The sequence below is a fragment of the Felis catus genome, chromosome D1 (assembly GCF_018350175.1).
Source record: "Felis catus isolate Fca126 chromosome D1, F.catus_Fca126_mat1.0, whole genome shotgun sequence".
In the NCBI taxonomy this organism is placed as follows: domain Eukaryota; kingdom Metazoa; phylum Chordata; class Mammalia; order Carnivora; family Felidae; genus Felis; species Felis catus.
The window spans coordinates 73,007,080-73,029,308 of NC_058377.1; the positions used below are offsets into that span (position 1 = coordinate 73,007,080).

At 44.3% G+C, this 22,229-nt stretch overlaps 1 protein-coding gene across 13 annotated transcripts in view; it reads right to left on the minus strand.

The window, feature by feature from the left end:
* PLEKHA7 (pleckstrin homology domain containing A7) overlaps window positions 1–22,229 on the minus strand; it is a 222,667-nt gene that overhangs the window by 60,502 nt on the left and 139,936 nt on the right. For all 13 annotated transcript variants that reach the window (XM_023239619.2, XM_023239617.2, XM_023239615.2 and 10 more), the window contains 5 exons: window positions 17,463–17,574; window positions 16,619–16,723; window positions 13,929–14,001; window positions 12,417–12,517; window positions 5,021–5,196 (listed from right to left, as the gene is read on the minus strand). In XM_023239619.2, coding sequence (XP_023095387.1) covers window positions 5,021–5,196; window positions 12,417–12,517; window positions 13,929–14,001; window positions 16,619–16,723; window positions 17,463–17,574 — 567 coding nt within the window. The remainder of the gene's footprint in view (window positions 1–5,020; window positions 5,197–12,416; window positions 12,518–13,928; window positions 14,002–16,618; window positions 16,724–17,462; window positions 17,575–22,229) is intronic.

Consider the following 22,229-nt stretch of genomic DNA (forward strand, 5'->3'; position numbering starts at 1 on the left):
ACGGTTCATGCGTTTGACCCCTGCCATCAGGCTCTGTGCTAACAGCTAAGAGCCTGGAGCCTGCATCAGATTCTGCGTCTTTCTCTTTATACCCCTCACCCCCCTCAAAAATAAACATTAAAAAAAAATTTTTTTTAATAATAAAGAAGCCAGTATAACAACACAGGCATCTCTCAGAGCTCAAGTTATAAAAGGACATGCACAAGAAATGGAAGCTGGCGCACAAAAATCAAGCACAGATCTATAGTGGAATGGGCCCACGGGAATGATGGCAAAAAGGGCAGAGTCTGGAAGGAGCTGAAGATGGTTTATTTAAAGCAAAACAAAAACAAACTTTTTCTTTTTCTTAAAATTAAAATGAGGGGCACTTGGGTGGCTCAGTCATTTAAGTGTCTAACTCTTGCTTTCGAGTCAGGTCATGATCTCACAGTTATAAGATCAAGCTGCACATCAGGCTCTGTGGTGGGCGTGAACCCTGCTCAAGATTCTCTCTCTCCTGGAATCACAATTCTGGACTTAAAGACATTACAAAGCTATAATCATCAACACAATATGGTACTGTCACCAAAAAAGACACTTAGATCAATGGAACAGAATAGAGAACCCAGAAATGGACCCACAAATGTATAGCCAACTAATCTTTGACAAAGCAGGGAAGAATATCCAATGGAATAGAGTCCCTTCAGCAAGTGGTGCTGGGAAAACTGGACAGTGACATGTAGAAAAATTAACCTGGACCACTTTCTTCACCATACACAAAAACAAACTCAAAAGGTATGAAAGACCTAAACATAAGATAGGAAGCTATCAAAATCCTAGAGGAAAAATCAGGCAACAACCTCTTTGACCTCGGCCGCAGCAACTTCTTACTCAACGTGTCTCCAGAGGTAAGGGAAACAAAAGCAAAAAAGAACTATTGGGACCTCATCAAGATAAAAAGCTTCTGCACAGCAAAGGAAACAATCAGCAAAACTCAAAGGCAACCAACAGAATGGGAGAAGATATTTACAAACAACATATCAATAAAGGGTTAGTATCCAAAATCTATAAAGAACTTATCAAACTCAGCACCCAAAAAACAAATAATCCAGTGAAGAAATGGGCAGAAGACATGAATAGACACTTTTCCAAAGAAGATATCTAGATGGCTAACAGACACATAAGAAGATGCTCAACATCACTCATCATCAGGGAAATACAAATCAAAACCACAATGAAATACCACCTCACACCAGTCAGAATGGCTAAAATTAACAACTCAGGCAACGACAGATGTTGGCAAGGATGCAGAGAAAGAGGAACTCTTTTGCATGCCAGTGGGAATGCAACTTGGTGCATTCACTCTGGAAAACAGTATGGAGGTTCCTCAAAATATTAAAAGTATAATTACCCTCAACCCAGCAATTGGACTACTAGGTATTTATCCAAAGGATACAGGTGTGCTGTTTTGAAGGGGCCCATGCACCCCAATGTTTATAGCAACACTACCGACAATAGCCAAAGTATGGAAAGAGCCCAAATGTCCATCAACAGATGAATGGATAAAGATGTGGTTTATATATGCAATGGAGTATTACTCGGCATTCAAAAAGAATGAAATCTTGCCATTTGCAACAACATGGATGGAACTAGAGTGTGTTATGCTAAGTGAAATTAGAGAAAGACAAATATATGACTTCACTCATATGTGGAATTTAAGATACAAAACAGATGAACATAAGGGAAGGGAAGCAAAAATAATATAAAAACAGGAAGGGGGACAAAACATAGGAGACTCTTAAATACAGAGAACTAAAGGTTGCTGCAGGGATTGTGGGTAGGGGGATGGCTAAATGGGCAAGGGGCATCAAGCAAGACACTTGTTGGGATGAGCACTGGGTGTTATATGTAGGGGATGAATCACTGGATTCTACTCCTGAAATCATTATTGCACTATATGCTAACTTGGATGTAAATTTTAAAAATAAATAAATAAATAAATAAATAAGATCATACCAAAAAAAAAAAAAAAGAATTAAAATGAAGAAGGGGAGGGCTTTAAAAGAATATGATTAGATGTAAGTATCTCTGCCTGGGGTAGATGATGTAGTATAAATAAAGGCAAATTCTTTAACTTCTAGATTGAGTTCCATAACTTCATCAAGAAGAATGATCTGCTTCATGAAAAAGAAAACAACCTTAGTTAAAAGAGACTAAAAGTCCAAGATGGAGAAGAAGATGGGAAAGACCCAGCCATCAGGACCCCAGGGCCTCAGGGAACTCAGAAACAGGCTCAGGAAATCTCTCAGGTGATGTCTGAGAAATCAAAGAGAACAGGAAAAAGGCCAGAATATTAAAGACTGGCAAACAGCATCCTGTTCCGTTAACCACAAGAGTGGACAGCCTGCAAGCAACCTCTGCAAGGGACTAAGCCACATCCTAACCTGAGGAGATCTCACAGCACACAGGGAAGGAAGCACCGAGAGAAGGCAAACAACTCAGCAGAAAAATGGGCAGAGGAAAGGTAGAGGCAGTTCAGTGGAGGGAAAATACAAGTAGCCAAAAAACAGAAAAGATCCCCAGCATCGTGGAGACATACACTGAAATACTATTTAACTACACAGCAGCTCAGCAAAATATTTTAAATCTTGATAATATCAACTACTGGCAAAGATGTGGGTAGTGGACTATACAGCTTTCTTTAAACTGCATCTTGGTGTATCAATTAAAATTAAAAATACATTGTATTTTGACCCAGCAATTTGAAAGATTCACACATGCAGACGCTTGTAGAAGGTTTTTCATTGCAGGCCTATTTATAATAGTAAAAGATGAGAAAAAATAAACCATTAAGGTTTGGAGCATTATGGTCTTATAAAACACCATATACAACAGTCCAAAGTAAAGCTGATCCACATACACTGATAAAGATTTTCAAGATGTTATCATTCGTGCTTTAAAAAAACACAAAAGAAATACATATTTCTTTAAGTGCACATATGTATATAAATGAATTTAAGTGAAGTTAAAAAGGATGCCCATTAACCTGATAACAGAGATTACCCTAGGAAGGTGATTAAGGACATTTTGTCTTTACTCTTTGCATTTTTTTATAATAAAAATGTCATTTATTGTATAATTTTATTTAAAATGTATGTATATACATACATATATGTATATGTATATACATACATACATATATGGTTTTTTTAAGGATGAAAAACAAAAACTAAGAAACAGCATTAGGAACCAGCATATGCACTAGGAATAAGACATATCAAAGAAATACCAATGTTGGGGCACCTGGGTGGCTCAGTTGGTTGAGCATCTGGCTCCTGGTTTCGGTTCAGGTCATGATCTCACAGTTCTTGAGTTCAAGCCCCACAGTGGGCTTCATGCTGACAGTGCAGAGCCTACTTAGGATTCTGTGTCTCCCTCCCTCTCTGCCCCTCCCCTACTGGCTCTGTCTCTCTCTCAAAATAAATAAATAAAACTTAAGAAAAAAAAAACCTGGAAAAAACTAAAAAGAAATACCGATGTCACTCTAAACAGAGTGCCCACAGGCTAATGGCAGATGCTTTCACATCATCATCATGGACACAACAGACAAATGCAGGCTGCATGACAATGCTAGGAGGTAGAGTCAGATTTGACTGAACACCTGCAGTTACTGATTCAGGGTCTATGTGGGAACTTCCAGCATAGTCATTCTTCCTGTCCTAACACATTCATTCATTCTTTCACTTGCTTATTCACTCAACAGACATTTAACGGCTTACTCTGTGTCAAGTGTGCAGAAGATACAAAGACAATCCCTCCCTGAAGTCTAGGATACTGAGAAGTATACAGAAGGTGGGAAAAAAAAAAAAAAAAACAGCATGGGAAATGCTTGACTGAGGTATTATGGAAGCTTCAAGAGTAGGGCCAGACCCCAGGCTGGCCCCTTGAAGGAGGTCACATTACACCCTCTGTTTGCTTCAAGAAAGACGGCATGAAGCTAGGAAGTACCACTAATACCAAAAGTCACATACACGTGAGTTGGAAAGGTTGACAAGCTATAACACACCATGTGAAATCCATTTACAGTCACTGAAAAAATCCCACCTTTAGGTTGCCGGAGAATAACCTTTTGAGGCCTCACTGAAAGACCATACTCAAAGAGGCCTCTGAACACAGCAACATGTTCAGATAGTGGAAAATGGGGGGCACATGAGTGGCTCAGTCGGCTAAGCATCCAACTTCAGCTGAGGTCATGATCTTGCAGTTTGTGAGTTTGTGCCCCACATTGGGATCTGTGCTGTCAGCATGGAGCCCATTTCAGACCCTTTCATTCCCTCTCTCTGCCCTTCCACCGCTCATATTCTTTCTCAAAAATAAACAAACATTAAAAAAGAAAAAAAGAAAAAAAATGGGCCCATGTCAGATGAGGACTCGCTAAAGGCACATCCTGACTTTTCTAGGGTTACCTTATTTCTCTGAGCCCCTGACTCCACTCATAGTCCTCCTGTGCTTTCTCTCAGGGAATCACCCACAGCCAAAAGACTCAGGAATTTCAAGATCCCTGATTGCACCCTTGGTTTGTCCACTTGAGGAAAGGGGTGACTGGACAATAGCTTCCCAGCTAGCCTCAGCAACATGGTGCCTTTGGCACATTTTCAGTTTGTAAGGTCTTTCTTGTCTGTCTCTCCCTTTCCCAATCTGGTGCCCCAAGGCTGTCCAACTCACCACACATCAGAGAAGGAAAAATGAGAAATACACACACACCAGGTTCCAAGGCTCCATATCCCAAGCAGTCACTTCCCACCCCCAGGCCTTGGCATTTCTCTGCTCAACAAAGAGAGGTCCAGATAACTTCTGCGAGACCTTACCATGTATGCATTATCTTTCCAACAGAATTCATTGTTAAATAGGACTTCAAAGAAAGGGCAGGGCTTAATACAAGTGAATGAATGGTGGAATTTGGGGGCACCTAAGAGTTCTTATCTGGATCCCCATCCTAGTGTGAGAAGTGCTCTGACAGGGACCCTCCACTGGGACTGACCTCTTTAGTGATGATCGAGACAGCACCTGTGCGGCCTGGTTCATGGCCCGGACCCAAGCGTTCATGTCCTCCTGGGTGTCGGCACTGAAGTAGTAGGTCCTCATGCCTGACTGCTCGGCCTGAGAACCCCCTGTGGAGCTATTATAGATGAGTGCTCGCATCCCCGTGTGCACAGCCTGTAAACATGAGGCAGAAATAAAGGTCAGAGAGGTCAGTGCACATTTCACTTCTGGGAGCAAAAACAAGAAGACACTCTGGCCATGTTCTTCCCTCTTCCATATTAAAAGCCCAAGTACCACCCAGCTTGTTCCCACACCTAGAAAACATCACAGCTGGATTCCCCTTTCCTGGTACAGTCAGACCCAGTGATAGCTGTGTCTAGTCCCCATGGTCAAAGCCAGGCAGCTGCACCTATTCCTACTTATCTTACTCCTGCTTAGGGAGGGCCACACAGTCAAGGCTTGTGTGAGAAAGAGTTTTTCAAAACCCTCATTCTGTAGAAGCAGACTCTCTGGAATCCTTGTCTTGGCTCTTCTGAAGCACGCAATTACTGGAATTGAGCCAAAAATTAGCAATAACAGCAAGTGGCTTGGTGCAGATATTCACTGTGCCTCACCACTCGGGCGTGACATGCGATGAGTGCCCATCAACGCTGCTGCTCTTCTGGCTCTCCAGAGAGGCACTACAAAGTTTGACAGAGCTAACATTTGACTGAAAATCCTTGCACACCTACTATGTGCTAGGAAGCCTCAAAGTGCTTTCACATGTATCCTTGCAAAGAGTCCGTGAAGAGGTAATGGAAATGATCACTGAAAAGTAACCAGGATGGGTACAAACAAGAGGAAACACCAGTTTCTCCCCACTGTGTTCTGATAAGTAGGGGCCTGTCTTAAAGTTGTAATGAAAAACCTCATCAAATCTACATAGGAAGATGGTATAAAAAGGAAGACCAAAAAAAAAAAAAAAAATAGAGGAAGATTGGCAAATCTGATCAGTGCCTGTTAAGTGTCTCCTGGTTACTTCCAGGACTTTAATCTCATTTTAATTCCAATAGCTCTGAGAGGTAGTGACAGAATTTGTATTTTACAAATGTGGCAGATGAAGGTCTGAGGTGTTAAGTAACTTTCCCAGATCTCCATGCCCAATAATGGATTCCTCAGAGTATTTAATATTACCTAGCATCATTTATTTTATACACTAGTTTGTTTATCATCTGTCTCTTCCCTCCAGAATATAAACTCCATTACAGCAAGGACTTTGTCTGTCACTACGGTATCCCCAGGAACAGTGCCTGGCACCTAGTAGGTACTTAATAATTGTCTGTGGAATAAACGAAGAGTTGGAACCAGGATTTATATGTAAGTCTATCTGACTCCAAGCCCAAGCTTCTCTATATAATGCTCCTAGGTCCTGACCAGATATTAGCATGATTACACAGATCACTGGTCCAAAAATGTGGATCCAGAAAGAAAGGCAGACCCCATGAAAGGATAAACCAGAGAAAACAAAATGAAAGAACCAATTAGGAGCTGAAAAATGACATGCTTCTAGAACCACTAATGGTCACAGATGAAAACTCTCTGATAAACTGTCGACATTTGCTTCTGTGACCCACCCTAACATCTAGGTCCAAAATGCATATTAATTATGGATCTGCTACTAATATTGACATACTTGAATCTATCCAGCTAGTTCCAAGAGAGTACAGGCAAACTTAGCCTGCAGGTAAGGGTCCCTACAGTGACCAAAGCAAACCTGATTTCCTTCCTTGCATGTTTAAGGGATTATCCACTGTCCCAGACTCCTCCTGTTTTAGCAGGTGGACACGTGGCAGTGAGAACAGAATGAGAAGGAACTTGTTGTGTCTGTCAATCAGCAGAAATTCTTGGAAAAGCTCCCCCATGCAATGACCCCATAAGATCTCTGATACCTCCTCCCAGACTTTCTGCCCGGTCACAGGTGGGACAGGCACCCACCCCACCAGACACAAGGCCACTCACAAGCATAGCTAGCCCTCAAGGGTATGATAGATAGAGCATGTTCCTGCTATACTAGTGTTTGTGGAGCCAGCCTTGTCTAGGAAATCAACACGGGACACCCTTCAAACAGGGGGACTTGGCATCTGTGTTCACAAATGGACCTTCGGAGTTAGATCCAGCATTACAGAGGAGCTAACATGATCACAAACAACCTCAGTCACTAGTCAAACTGCCAATATGTGCTGTATCCAGCTGCCCTTGGTTCTAACCAACAGGTTCTTAGCCACATTCTGCCTGTGATTGGGCATAAACGATGTATTTACTGCAAAAGTGAGAAGTGCAGGGAGTTGGCCACGTGACCCAAGTCCAAAGTGCCCTGAGCCAGAGGAAGATGCCAAAACCAAGATGATGAGAAGCCTCCTCACCCCTTCCTAGTCTTATCTCAAAGATGTTCCCTTCCCCTCTGCTCTTCACTTTCCAAACAACAGTCCTATTAGGCAACTTTGCATGACCGAATGGAAAACTTCAGGCTATAACTAAAGGAAATGGAGATGTATGCAAGGACGATTTTACCTCAAAAACTTAATCCCCCTGGGATAGGACTGTTCTCCTGGCCCTTAGGACCTTGGTCTTGATCCGGCACTAGAGATAAAAGCTAGAATGCTCACACTCCAAGCCCCCAGCATCAGCCTTTAGAACATAGAGGCCTAGGTGAGGAAATGTAGGAGCACTCCAAAGGCCAGGGCCCGTCAACTGACTCATTCTCTAACTCATTCATTCAACAATAATTTATCATTGATTATTTATGTGAAAGCTACTGTACCAGAAATTGAAGCAACAGCCTTAATCAACGTCAAGATAGTTTACAATCACATAAGAAGAGAAAGACTACGGACAAATAACTACAATTGTTATAAGCATCGTCAAGAAGTTCAGGATGCTATGAGAGAGGACATCAGGGGAACCTGGCCTGACCTGGAGAAGGAATTACCTATGGAAGTGACATTTAAGCTTCCTTCTACATAGAGGGCAGATATGTTAGTAAAAGTAGCGCAGTGGGATGTGTGGGACCCCAAGACAGACAAGAGTATGATATATTCAAGGATGAGGCCGGCATGCCTGGCACAGAGAAAAGGAGAGAGCAGGATGAAATGAGGCCACTGGAGCTGGCAGGGCCAGGTGACCGGGGCCACGTGGTCACGTTAGGGTTTTGTCTCATTTTCAAGAACAAGGAGAAGCAATTAAAGAGTTCGAGCTGGGGAGTGGCAAGATCAGATTTTTGTCTGGAAAAACCACTCTGGCTGCAGTCTGAAGAGGTCAGAGTTGAGCTGGGGCAGATGAGGGGATAGGGGGCAGGACACCACTACAGAAGTATAGGTGAGAGATGGTGGTGGGGGCTGAGAAGGAGAGGAGCACCCAGTGTCTGGACAAAACTAGCAGGTAATATCGGCAGGACCTGGTGATGAACTGGACAGGAGAGCTGAGAACCGCAACTGTCAAGGATAAGACTGTCAGGTTTCGGACTTACGCAGACTGTGGTGCACATTTATTGACATTAAGAAGGAACTCCTGGTGCCCAACCTTTGGGCTATGAGCAGCACAGTGAACTGGGTAAGAGCTCAGGCCCTGGAGTTAGCCTGACGTGCATGGTGGGCCTGGCTTCTTACCCCAGAGCAACCTTGGGCAAGCTGCTCAATCTCTCCAGGCCTCCATTTCCTCATCTTTAAAATGGGTGGGTGATGATGGTACTTACCTTTTAAGGCTGTGTGAGCACTAAATGAGATAATGCACATATGGAACTTACAGTATAGCCTACCATTTTTAAGGCTCAAAAGATGTTCATTGATGTTATTATAGGACTAGTCACTTGAGTAATCTAAGGTGACTGACTGAATGAATGAATTTTCTAGAAACTTTGAAAGACCCTTTTCTGCCCTAACTCTGCCCTCAGGTCAAGATCTCACAGTTTACCAGTTGGAGCCCCGTGTCAGGCTCTGGGCTAACAGCTCAGACAAAGCCTGGAGCCTGCTTCAGATTCTGTGTCTCCCTCCCTCTCTGCCCCTCCCCTGATCATATTCATATTCTCTCTCTCTCTCTCTCTCTCTCTCTCTCAGAAATGAACATTTAAAAAAATTAGAACATAAGCTCCACGAAGGCAAGGACTTTGTCCTTCTCATTGTTCTATCCCTAGCATCTATATCCTACCAGGTAGAACAGTGGAGTTCAGTGAAAGTTGGGTGAATATAAATAAGTGAAAAACCACATCTTGGCTGGCCTTTAGCCAGAATCTAAAGCAGGGGTCTTAATCTTTTGGGGGGCATGAACCCTTTGGACAGTTTCATAAATCCTAAGAACCCTTCTCAGAATGTTTCTAAGTATTCAAATAAAATAAATATGCTATACTGAAATACAGTTACCAAAATTTTCTTAAATGTGGTATAGTGATATAGGTGTTTCTTTAATAATTCATTATATAAGAAATGTAGTAATAATTATTGTCATTTCAAAGTAGCAATGAGCATAATGCTATTTCAAGATATTTACAACAGTCGTAATGTGATATGAAGATCTCTCTGGTTACTAGGGTGACCAAGGCACAGATGCTATGGATACCTGTTGTTGCCTGCTTTCTTAATCAAAGAAAACATTGTAGGTTAAAAAAAAGATGTGATTTATCCATTGACCCTTGGGGGTCTGTAGAGCTCAGGTCAGGAAACCTTGGTCTTGAGGGAGGAAGAATGGCTCAAAGGGAGTAATAAAGGCTTTTCTCCCCATTGAAAATCCTTGGACCCTTGGCCGCACAGAGATGTTTTTTGCTCCAGATCCTGGATCCGAGGGGCAAGCCTGCTCAGAGGTGACCAGGAGGTGAAGGGTGGCTGTACATCCAATAGGAGCTGTTTGGGGAGGAGCCCCAGGTGAGCTAACAGAGCATAAAAGGCCTGTGTCCATCTAGCACCAGCCTTCCTGGTAATGCACAGGGGCTGCCAGGCTGCAGGCACAGTCGAAAAAGAAAGACAAGGAAAGGTCCATATAACCTTTCTGGCGGTGCCTATCTACCATTACAGATACTCTCAACAATCTCAAGCAAGGTGCCCTAGCAACAGTCAGAGAATTTCAGATCTGGAAAGAACTCACATCAGAGACAGGTGTAAGGCCCAGAGCACAAAACACTATGCATTTTTCAGTATGCCCAGTAACATGGATGCTGTACTGCCCAAGGGGTCCACTTTCTGGCCCCTAAAAGAACAATGCTTCAACCCAAAGGAAAGGGAACTCTTTCACACAAAGGAAACCACAACCCTCTGTGGAGAACCAGCTGAAAACCACTAGACCTGTCTGCAGTAGCTTTTCTCTGCTCTCAGACCCTGAGGATCCCCACAACAGGGAAATCCCACCCCACCCCCGACCAAACACACACATGCTTTCTATCTCTGAGACAAAAGATTTAGGGAACACTCTTGGTGAAGTCTTTCTAAGAAAAATTTTTTTTCAAAAAGAGAAGAATCTATGACACATTAAGGATGTTTTTCTAAATCTGTTTTCACACCTCCCAGTGAAGTGTTAAGATGAAATATATATAGTTACAATCAGTTACTTTGACCATATTTCAAAAGCTGTCCTAAAAATTACATACATTATCCTGACTGTTGGCCTAGTAGCAAAAACACTGAACCCCAGAAAGGAAGGCTTTCTGAGGAAGACTTTTAGGCTGCAAAGGACCAGTCTGAAACCCACCGAATACAATGTTTTCAAAGCCAGTCATCAGCAGGAGAGGCTTCTGAACTATTAAAGAGAAGAGTATTCCTAAAATGACAACAATGAACATTAGTTCAAATCACCTTCCACCTCCTGCAATGTGTGTGCAGGAGGTGACCAAAATCAGACGTGGAAGAAAAGCAGAGAGAAAGAAAAAGAAATTGTCCTCCCTCCCTTTACAATGCAATTGAAAGAGAATAGAGTTCATGTTCAAGTTCTGTCACCATCATCTCCCAGCTTTGTGACTTTGAGCAAGTTTCTTAAGCACTCTAATCCTCATGTTCCTAAGCTATAAAATGAAGCTAATAATACTGGCCTCACCCATTGGCTCTCCACAACATTAAATGAGCTTCAACCCACAGCAACTCTGGAGTCATCAGGGATAGTGACAGTCAAGGGAAAGAGAGGGACAGCTCAAACCTGGCAATGGACAAAGCTGAAGCATCAGCCCGGAAAAGAAAGGTAAAAGATGAGACTGATTTTCCAACCACCACCCCCACAATGGACTCCCAGTCAAGACACTGATGCAGATTATCACCTTCCAGTGATACCATAGACACCATACACCAATGCTTTCTTTAACCCTTACAGAGAACAGTGGCTGTGTTACCATGTGCTTTTCCATGATCCTTCAACTATCTCTGGCTGGCAAACTTGACCTCTGTTCAACCTCTGCTTTAGTACCCACCATCTAGTACTCATCTTATACCTTCAACATGGGAATAGCTAAGCTACATGAGTAGTGGGGGCAGGAGCCACTACCCCACTTGAAAGGCTCATCATTGCCCTGCATCCTGAGCAGTGTGAGAGGGCGTTCCCCGTGGCTACTAGCACCAAAGGCTGCTGCTTCAGTGCTGAGACTTTCACTTAGCTGTCAGTAAAGTATAACTTCAACACTCCCCCATCCTCACCATCCCTGGAGGACCCAAGAAACAGCATCAGTGAAGGAATGTGTGGAGGTCGCTAAAGGAGATGGCCTCAGGATTCCCCAAATTTGGGTCTGACCACCACCTTCCTGGAGCCTCCACACCTGGCTCTGAAGATGCTAGAGGGTGTAAAGGACTGCCATCAATTATCATGGCCGCACTCACTCCACATGGCATGGTGACAAAGTAGAAAGGGGGGTTCTACTGTTGAAGGGATTTCCCTTGGGATCCAGAGGGGTTTTTCTGGGATCCAGAAAATAAACCAAATTTGATTCTACTTGCTTTTCAACAAGATAAAGTGGACAAACTCAAAAACCCTTCAACATGAGCCACTGACCCTGAATATAGGTCTTCATAATATAATTGACGTAAGTCCATTATGAGGGGCCATCACTTGCACTAAGTGGCTGGATACTAGTTAGACTGGCTGATTACAGTGATAAGAACACATGAGGAGGAACCCATATGCAATCACAGGACTAGTAGTGAGAGGAAAAGAGGGGTCTGAACACTTGAGCAAGGGTGGGGGACTCAGAAGCTCAGATACAAATGAAAGCACTTGTGATGCTATTCTTGTTTAAAGAATTTATAACTTTGTTAACATGCACCTGAAGTGCTCTAGCTTCTTAACTTCTCCTTTCTCCCCACAGAAAACAACTGCTTTTATGAAGCCATTTTTGGGAACACAAAGTTTCTGAGAGTGGAATTGCTGCACTAGATGGGAAGGGGCAGTACCTTAAAGGAATACTTGCGACTTATACGGTCCTCAGGGGCCACAGGCGAGATCACATAGCTGGGCAGAGGGATGCTCCCAAGGACAGCTTCTTCTCGGCTGTCTTTGAATGGAAAAAAACACATCAGAATAACCTGCTGTGGCACCTTCCTTGGGTTGGTCCATCCCACTGCCCCAGTTCAGGACTCCAAATGTCTTCCCAGGACTACTGCAATTACTGACTGTCCACTCAGGTGCCCCCTGGAGACCTTTGTGCTAATGCTGGAACGACACAGGTGAAACAGACAGAGGCAGAGGCAGGCATGTAAACGTGCTCAGCACCACCTGCTAACTCCTGAAATACAACAGTTTACAAAATGCTGTGGGAACACAGAGGCAGAAGTGGCACACAGTCTGGGGAAGTGGAGAAGGCTTCAGAAGGCAACATTTAAAGTGTTTTAAAGGACGGGGAAGGGCCTTCTGTGAGGAGCAAACCTCACAGGCAAAGTTAGAGCACGTGCAAAACATCCTACCTTCTACATCTATTTTCTTCCTCTTCTAAACCATCTTCATTATAGAGGTAACTTCCTAATGATAGAATTGGTCCTGTCGCTCTCCTACTCAAAAGCACTTGCTGCCTGCTCACTGGATGCAAAATGAAACCCAACTTCCTCTGCCTGGTGTCACAGCCCTCTTGCATTTTGGTCCTTACTCACATCCTGAGCCTTCTTTCCTAGTATGTCCTGCATGCAAAATTCACTCGGGCCTCACAGGTCTGTCATTCCACCTTCTTCTGCTTCTAGAACTTTATTCAACTTGTCTCCTCTCCTTGAAATGTCCATCTCCCCCATACGCAAAAGCAAAGCTCTACCTATCTTTACAAGCCCAACTCAAATCCCATCTGTTCTAAAAACCCTCCTTAAATTCTCCAATATGGAATTTCTTGCTCCTCCTGAATTGCTTAAGCACACTGAATGCCTTCTAAAGCACCTAACACAGACTAGTCTGTCTTAAAAGTAAACTCTCTCTTCCTCCATGTTTCGAGCCTTACTTCTTTCTCACTATTGCACAGCCCCTAACTCTATGTGCTGGGGCTCCATAAATGTTCATGTGGTCAACTCAACTCACCAGCTGTCCATCCAATATAAATATAGTAGGGGATAGATCCAGACAGCAGGTTACAAAATACAATGATTTATCTGTACTTCCCACCTCTCCAGATTGTGTCAAAGGTATACCTATGTCCTCAAAAGGGTAGAAGCTAAGACAACTCCAGACTTGGAGACCCTAAGTAGCAGACAAACTGGATCCTATTTATTTTAACTCAACAAATGGCACTTCCAGTGCAGGGACTGGTATAAAATGAAGTGACCAACCACCCACATATGTAAAAGTGAACACTTGGGCAAGTAAATAGGTTCTAAATTAGCTCAGGCCACTGGTCCACTCACTGGATTTGAGAACATAACCACCTGTTATCACCTCACCACCCCCTCCAGCACAAAGAGCCCTTGGTGGCCTGAGCTGCAGCTCACCTTTATAGTAAAACAAGCAATAATCGGCAAGCACAAACCACCTCCTTTTCCACAGCCTCATCCCAGAACTGTCCTGCAAAGCAAAGAAAACTACTCAGACAATATGTGAGCACACTATTCCCCCTTCCCAATCATGCACGACATGATGCTGCAACCGAGACTTACCCATATCCACTCTTTCATCCAATAAATTAATGAATTAATGAATTTTTATTGCATGGCCATTTTTTTATAGGACATGAAAATTTAGATTCAATGATGGTTTATCCCAAGGAAGTTTTATGTATGTCCTGGAAACAGATTAATGTAAGTATCCTTCTTTTAGAAAGGAAGATATGGATTCAAAAATACAGTTCTTCCATGAAAGAAATAAGCTTTTGGGGAGACTGGGTGGCTCAGTCCATTAAGTGTCTGACTTCAGCTCAGGTCACCATCTCAAGGTTCGTGGGTTCGAGTCCCCGTGCCAGGCTTTGTGCTGACAGCTCAGAGCCTAGAGCTGCTTCGGATTCTCTGTCTCCACTCTCTGCCCCTCTCCCACTCGCACTTTGTCTCTCTCTCTCTCAAAAGCAAATAAACATTAAAAATAATAATAATTAGGGGCGCCTGGGTGGCTCAGTCGGTTAAGCATCTGACTTCGACTCAGGTCATGATCTCGCGGTCCATGGGTTTGGGCCCCGCATCGGGCTCTGTGCTGACAGCTCAGAGCCCGGAGCCTGTTTCAGATTCTGTGTCTCCCTCTCTCTGACCCTCCCCCGTTCATGCTCTGTCTCTCTCTGTCTCAAAAATAAATAAACGTTAAAAAAAATTTTTTTTTTTAAAAACAATAGTAATTAAAAAACAAAAGAAATCAGCTTTTAACAAAAAGGAAGCTATTTATTTACTTGGGTGCTATTCTGTAAAAATATTTATGCTGATGAGAAAATTTATTTACATAGTATGGAACAAAGGAATTTAAGTTAGCTAATTAATCGTTGAGGCAAAGTTCTCATTTGATGGAGTTCAATTCTCGATCATAAGGGGCTGATTTTGTCATGGATTTGCCTTCCACTCAGTGTAAAAAGATTTGGATTATCTTGCTATCTAATCGTCTCATACTGTGAATCTACTTTTACTCATCTAAAATCTAAATCAAGGGGCGCCTGGGTGGCTCAGTTGGTTAAGCATCTGACTCTTGGTTTTGGCTCAGGTCATGATCTCACAGTTCATGGGTTTGAGCCCTGTATCAGGATCTGCACTGATAGCACAGAGATTCTCTTGGGATTTTGTCTCCCTCTCTGCCCCGCCCCTACTCATACACATTCTCATGCCCTCTCTCTCTCTCTCAAAATAAACTTTAAAAGAAAATAAAATAAAAATACATTTATTAAAAATATTTTAGGTGATTGTGAAAATTCTAAGAAAACTAGGCCAGAGCAGGAAAATAGTAGTGTTGCAAGGTCCGTTTTCTCCCAAATCTAGGAAAATTCCAGAACTTGCTTTTAGCTGTTAAAACTGTTTTCCTTCTGCAAAAGTTTTCAACAAGTTTAAATTAAAAAAAAATAACAAAGTTATTACAGTTTCTAAACCTAAGCACAAGATGAAGTTTGTTCATTCTCTACTTACTAAAGTGCTAAAAACAAATTTAACTTGCTGAATTCATACATTTCTTGGTTATAGCTTCTGCACTAACCACATTATCTCTAAGATCTTGCTTTATTTGGAAAACTCCTCTCCATCCTTCCACACCTAGTGCAAATGTCACCTCCTCCGGGAAGCCTTTCAGGACTCCCCACAGAGAGCTACATTCTCTGTGCTGTGTGTCCATAGTACTCCACACAGGTCACTGTTAGAGTTCCAGCACAGCCACAGTGGGGGCTGGGGAGAAGAATTACTTATAGCCCTTTCCCTCTCCCTCCACATTTCAAAGGAGCATGCTTTTGTTTAATGGGGATGAGGATGCAGATGGGAAAGCCAGGTTACTCAGGTAAAAGAGATGGGCAGAGAGGCAAGGAAAGAGACACAGCCATGAGGGAAAAGGGTACCATTGAGAGAGGTGTCAGCACAGTGTCTGACAGAGGAGGCTGGAGAGCTATGGGAGTTACCAAGGGGAGACTGAGAGAGATAGATTTCAAGGGGACTTTTAGGGATTTCTTCTGTGTGGCGTGCAACATAATGCCCTCCTCTGTCTTCTTGTAGAGCCTTTAGTAAAAATCCACATCACTGCCCTTGGTGTTTGATGTGTGTTTTTCAGATGGTATGATACGTGAGAGACTGAGGGCAATAATAGGACAGGTGAGAGATGTGTCTGTTTGGGGGTGAGGAGGCAATGAGCTGGATTTGGCTGATTTGGAATCTGAGGGGCTAGGGGAGCTAGATATGTGTGCTAGACTAGGGGAGAGGAAAAGATGGGGTTTTTCAGCCAAATGATAACAAAGGCAAGTGCCGGCAGGGGATTGGCAGGAAGGCTAGATTTGTGTGACCCACCCACACTAGTGCTTGGGTCCCAGGGCAGCCAGTAGCACTGGGGGCCCATGTGGTCAAGTGGGTTTGGGGAGGCAAGGTGTAACCACTGAGCAGACAAACCTGCCTCAGATGAACTCAGGAAGAGAGAGCTTATTAGGAGTCTATTTGCAGCTCCCAGGGGCCAGAATAAGGAAGACAATCAGCAAGAGTCATTCCCCTCCCTCACTCTCCCTTCCCAGTCTCCTCACCTGCTTGTGCAGCCACCCCCTCACCACCACCGGAACATTGGGGTTCCTCCGGATGGCCTGGTCCCTCTTCCCAAAGCTGTGGACTTTATTGCTGGACTTCATGATCTAGGAAAAAGCAGACTTGAATTCTAGCAGCAGGGGAAATTATGGAGTCACAAAAAGCACCTGCATGATAAGAGAGCTGCGGGCTCCTCTGCCTTACTCCAAGCAGCAGCACCTTGATCGAAAGAGACTGTAATAGGTGCGCACATGGCCACAGCATTTCAATCAAAAGGCGAATCCAAGACCTAGCAAGCTTCCCATCTGGCTCACAGAGAAAAAAAACATTTAAAGGGATTTTTCAATCAACTTTCACCAGCAGCTATTGGTCCTAATGTGTCCTAGTCTTTCTGGAGCAAAGCTACTTTTCAGTCACAAATTTTGCCAATTTCCAGACATCTACCCCTTCCTATCTGGGTTCAGTCCTTAGCACTCACCCCTTCTCTGCAATGCCGGTTCTCTTCCCTGTTCCTCAATGCTCCCACATCTCACCTTTCCTCAGGACCACCTGTCACAAATCTCACCAGGCAGTCTCTAACACACCTGTGAACAGAGGCACGGCCCTCCCAAGACAAGCCAGAAAAATGAAGAATGCACACGGGGACCTAGGTGTCAATCCTGGTTCTGCCAGCAATCACCTGTTTTCTTGGACAAGTGACATAACCCCAACTGGTTTCCAATTCCTGATCTGTCATTTGGGGAGGATACTTCTTACAAGCCTCCCTCACAAAATAATAGTGACAGTCAGTGGGCATCTGCAAAATAGTAAAGGGTGGAAGGAAGGAATGAGTGGCCAGGAGCTCACCTTGGGGCCAGGTTTGGCCTCCACGGTCGACGTGGTTCCAGCTGTGGATGTTTCACTGACCATGCTGGACGGTCTTTGGTTTCTCTCTTGCTTCGACATATGTGGATGTGGCCTGTGGGAAAACACAGGAAAGTCCAGTAAGTACCAGGCTGCACTGAAAGTGGAATCTGAGATTTATCACAGACAAGAACCGGTTGATATGCCTCAGACAACCCACGACTGATCTTTTGGAGACCACCTGAGTCTAGACTGCATCCGGAAGACCACAATGTCCATGTGCTTCAGGGAGTCTAGAGGATAACAGATGGTCCACCTCCATGGCCTGACAACCCACCAAGGGGCCAAGGCCATCATTCCTGCCTGCTGTCCTAAGGTCCCCACATTTACGCTCTTACTCAGGTTATCTGTGGCAACTGCCCCATCAGATGGGCACCAACAGTTGTACCACTTTTTACACAAACAACCCATACTCCTTACATACACGCGCACACACACCCCTCCATTTCCCTGGCTCCCAAAAGAAGCTGTTTATAATTAGTAACAAGAAATCACTTGCGCACACATCCACACCCCTAGATACATACAGAAAATCACTTACATAAACGCCAGTGGGGCTTGCCTCCCAAAATAGATCACTCAACAAAGAGTCCTATTCTAGGAACACTCTTTTACCCCAAAATAGAACCATCAGAGATATTAACCCCTTGTGCCATGCCTGGAAACAGGAAGCAATGAGACATGCCTGGGTCCCCAATGAAGATCCCCCTCAGTGCATCCCCAACAGCACCGAGTGACACCATGCTTCCCATCGAGAAGCTCCACCTGCCCTGGGAGAGCCAGATCTCTGGGAACATCTCCATATGACATTCAAGAGACACTACAGAGAACCCTTCTCACCTGCCTCCACAAATCCCCAGCATTTGCCAGAGTCTTTCAAAGCCCGGGTAGCAGCAAATGCCTGCAACAAATTCAATGCCTATCCTCAAACAGCTTGATGCCTGCTTCCCAAACTCTAACTCCAGGATCAGCAAGCCGTCCTCAAAGCGTACGTCTCATTGTTCTGTGGCTGGGTTCTCTACAGGCAACAGGACCCAGGCAGCTGCAGTAAACTGAGGCTCTCTTCCCTGAGGAGCGGAGACCATCTGACTTGAAGGCCGGGGCTAGGAGCCTGAGAGGAAGGAGGATCCAGACAGGATGCAGTGAGGAAGCAGCCCTCTGGGTGTCCGTTCACCAGGCTCACTTTTACACAGGTGCCACCAGGGAAAGTCCTAGTTTCCACCTTGGAGATGTGCTGCCTCCTTCAAAACCATTACTGCTTGAAGGATAAGTGATCCTTCCTGCACCCCAAGACAGAGCCCCGAAACCCTGCACCTCTACTTCTTCACAGAAGTAGCCGTAACCACCGTGCTCTCCACACTGTGCCAGCGACAGGACCACTGCAGTGGGACTGGCTTTCCAAAGGGCTGAGCTCTGCCGGATGCTTGGCAGCTCGGGGTGCAAGTCCCACCAGGCAGAAAGATCACTGGCTCCTTATCCGCTCAGGCACTCACCCCAGATTCCCCGCCCCCGGCCTCCATCTCAGCCAGACTTTTGTTACTGCTCCCCACTCAGAGAATGTCACCGCACTCAGCTCACTGCTGGCAGAGGCTGCATGCAGCAAAAAGATAATCGCCAACCGGGGGTGAGAAGGGCCCTGAGAGGCTGCCTTGTCCAGTCCCTGCCTCCAGGCAGAACTATGCCCAAAACGTCGGCCTGGAACCTAGTCTTGCCTGACTTTCAGATGTCCAGAGGTTGAGACAAAGATGACTTCTCAGGTTGCATCAGTTATGGCAGTTGTATCTTGGAGCCAGAACTCAGGACACAAAGTCCGACAATATTTGTTTGAGATTTTATGAAGTTTAATTTGCTCCCACTTAAAATACTGACAGAGGATTATTATAGAATATTTGGGAAATATAAGAAAAAAAGCTAAACAAAAAGAAAAAAAAATTACCATAGTCTGGCTACCCAAAGGAAAACCATTTTTAACACTTGGTATATATATTTCCATTCTTTTTTATACATCTGGGTTTTGGGGGGTAGGGGAGAGAAGAGTGTTTTTTTCTTTTTATATAACTGTGATCACACTGTGTTTATGATTTCGCATTTTGATTTTTAAAACATAATGTAAACATTTTCTCCATTATTTTAAAAACATCCACATCATTTTATTTTTTCTTTATTTTTATTTCTTTTTAAATAAACTCTATGCCCAACATAAGGCTTGAACTCACAACCCCAAGATCAAGAGTCATATGCTCCTCCTCTGTGAGACAAAGGAAAGACTATCTGGATGTGTGTGACTGGTCCAGAAAATCCAGGATGGACAGCCATTTGCACAACTTCTGTACAATCTTGAGCTCTGACTCTAATCACCTCCTGCTTTCTAGTCTCATGTCCCCAATCCCATTCGGGGATGCTGGCTGGCCAGGAAGCTCCTCCAGACAACAGTGCTGTCCTACAGACTTGGGTGGATGAGGAAAGGGTTACAATCACCACCTAGGAAGCCAATTATGAACAGATTTCAGCTGGAGAAGGACTGGCTGTGGTCCCAACACTGAACATTAGTGAGGGACAGTGGACCACAGTGGGGGGGGGGGGGCAGGGGGGGCAGAGTACAAGAGGAGGAGGAGGAAAACCATGAAGACAATTCCATTCCTCATTCTATAGAGACCTCTACTCAGCCACACTCAGAGAAAGCTGGCTTATTAGGAGAAATAGCCCAAACTATATCTGCCCCAGAGAGGGAACCATGTTGTCTCTATAAACAGTGTCTTCATCAGGGCTCTCCATGGGCAGGGACAGCTCCCAGCTGGAGCAACAGTCTCCATCTCTAGCTGGCAGTCCCTGACCTTGCTCTCTGAAAGAACAAGGTGCACACAGCTACTCACTCAGTCATGTGGCAAGATCTGCCTTCAGAGGATGTTCCTCTGAATCTCCTCAGTGTCGGTAATGATCTTCCAGGTCTCCTCCAAGGGTGAATATGACTTTTGGAAATAATTAGATGTTATATGGAATTACAACTAGTTAAAAAAAAAAAAAAGAAAAAAAGAAAACAAAAACAGGTGGTGGTCATGCTTGGGACACCATTTGGTACCCAAAAACAAGGATATAAAAAAGTCTTGGGGTGCCTGGGTGGCTTAGTCTGACACTTGGTTTCAGCTTAGGTAATGACCTCACAGTTCATGAGTTTGAGCCCTGCATCAGGCTCTGCACTGGCAGCACAGAGCCTGTTTGGGATTCTCTCTCTCCTTCTCTCTCTGCCCCTGCTCCCCACCCTTTCTAAAAATAAATAAACTTTTTTAAAAAGTCTCAAAAACAATTTTCTGACTTGGCTGAAAAGCTGGCTCTGATGGAAAGTTCTGGAGGTTGTTTACCACACTGTTTTGAGAAGTGGGAATATAAATAGTGTTATGTGTATAGCCTCCTGAAGAGAGATACTAAAAGAATCACCTTATAGGTGTGTTCCCCACTTAAAAGCCTGGTGGGGCAGACACTGACTTGCCCTCAATTCCTCAGACTGAGGTATCTCCTGACAGGTTTCACTCAAGAACCGTCCCCTCCCCCAGAGAAGTGCCTGTGCCCCTGAGCTGAGCCGCTGTGAAAGGTGGTTCAGTTAACAGCATGCCCTCAGGCACATGAGTCACACAGATCCCAAGAGAGGAGACCGAAAAACCTGCACACGCTATGGGAAGACAGACTCTTGGTGTCATTAAATAAAATCTATTAACTTAAAAGCCTGTTTGCCAGGTTTCTGTACTATCTGGATTCCCAAAGTACAGTGGAACGATCTGAACAAAGACATCTCTTTCCTTGGCTTGGGCTACATGAATGCTGATTATTTTGCTGGAGGGGTGTGGGCTGAAGTTCAAAACAGTGAGCTAGAGTCTTAACTGCCTCTCAGCTGAAATGAACAAAAAAAAGAAGTTAGGACTAGACAAAAATCAGTCTGGAGAAAGCCAGTAGGAAAGTGACTTCATTCTACTCCAAACTTCCTCAAGGATGTGTCAAGTGAGCCTGGACAGGAAATCACTTTCTATGTCCCTCAATTTCCCCCTTTATAAAAGGAACTGCTTCTGCTACCTGCACATCCAGGAGTAAATGCACAGAACACTGACACATGTAGTAAGAGGGAGGTTATGAATTCAGAATTTTTTTTTCTGTTGGGTCTGAATTTAGGTGAGTTTGGTTAGTGGGATCCTTGGCTGCCTCTTGGTTAACATTATGAATAGGAGCAAGCTGAAGTGGGATCACAGCAAGACCCTTTTCTACCCTATTGCTGTCATAATAAGTATGTCACCAAGCCAAGAATCACCAACCCTTAGTGTGAGTACACAAAGTCAAGCAAGCAGAGGGACGGAGCTGTACTTGCCCAACACCTACTGTGTGCCAGGCAGTTAGACTACATTATTGCACTTAACCCTGAAAAGCCAGTTTTACCATCTCCATTTTGCAGGTGAGGTAAACTGAGGCTAAGACAGATTAATAACTTGCCCAAGACAGAAGCTGGACTCCAAAACCTGGTCTTCACAAGAGACACCATCCCATGGCAAGTCCCAGGGTCTGACAGAAGCAGGCTTTTGCTCTTCTCAGCCCCAAGGACCAATCCCCAAACTAAGAGGATCCTGGAGTGGTGGAAAGCCCAGGAGCCCGGAATAATTGGGTCTCAACAAAGCTCCGCAGCTTAGTCACTCCTCCACAAGTCACATCATTTCTCTGGGCCTCAGT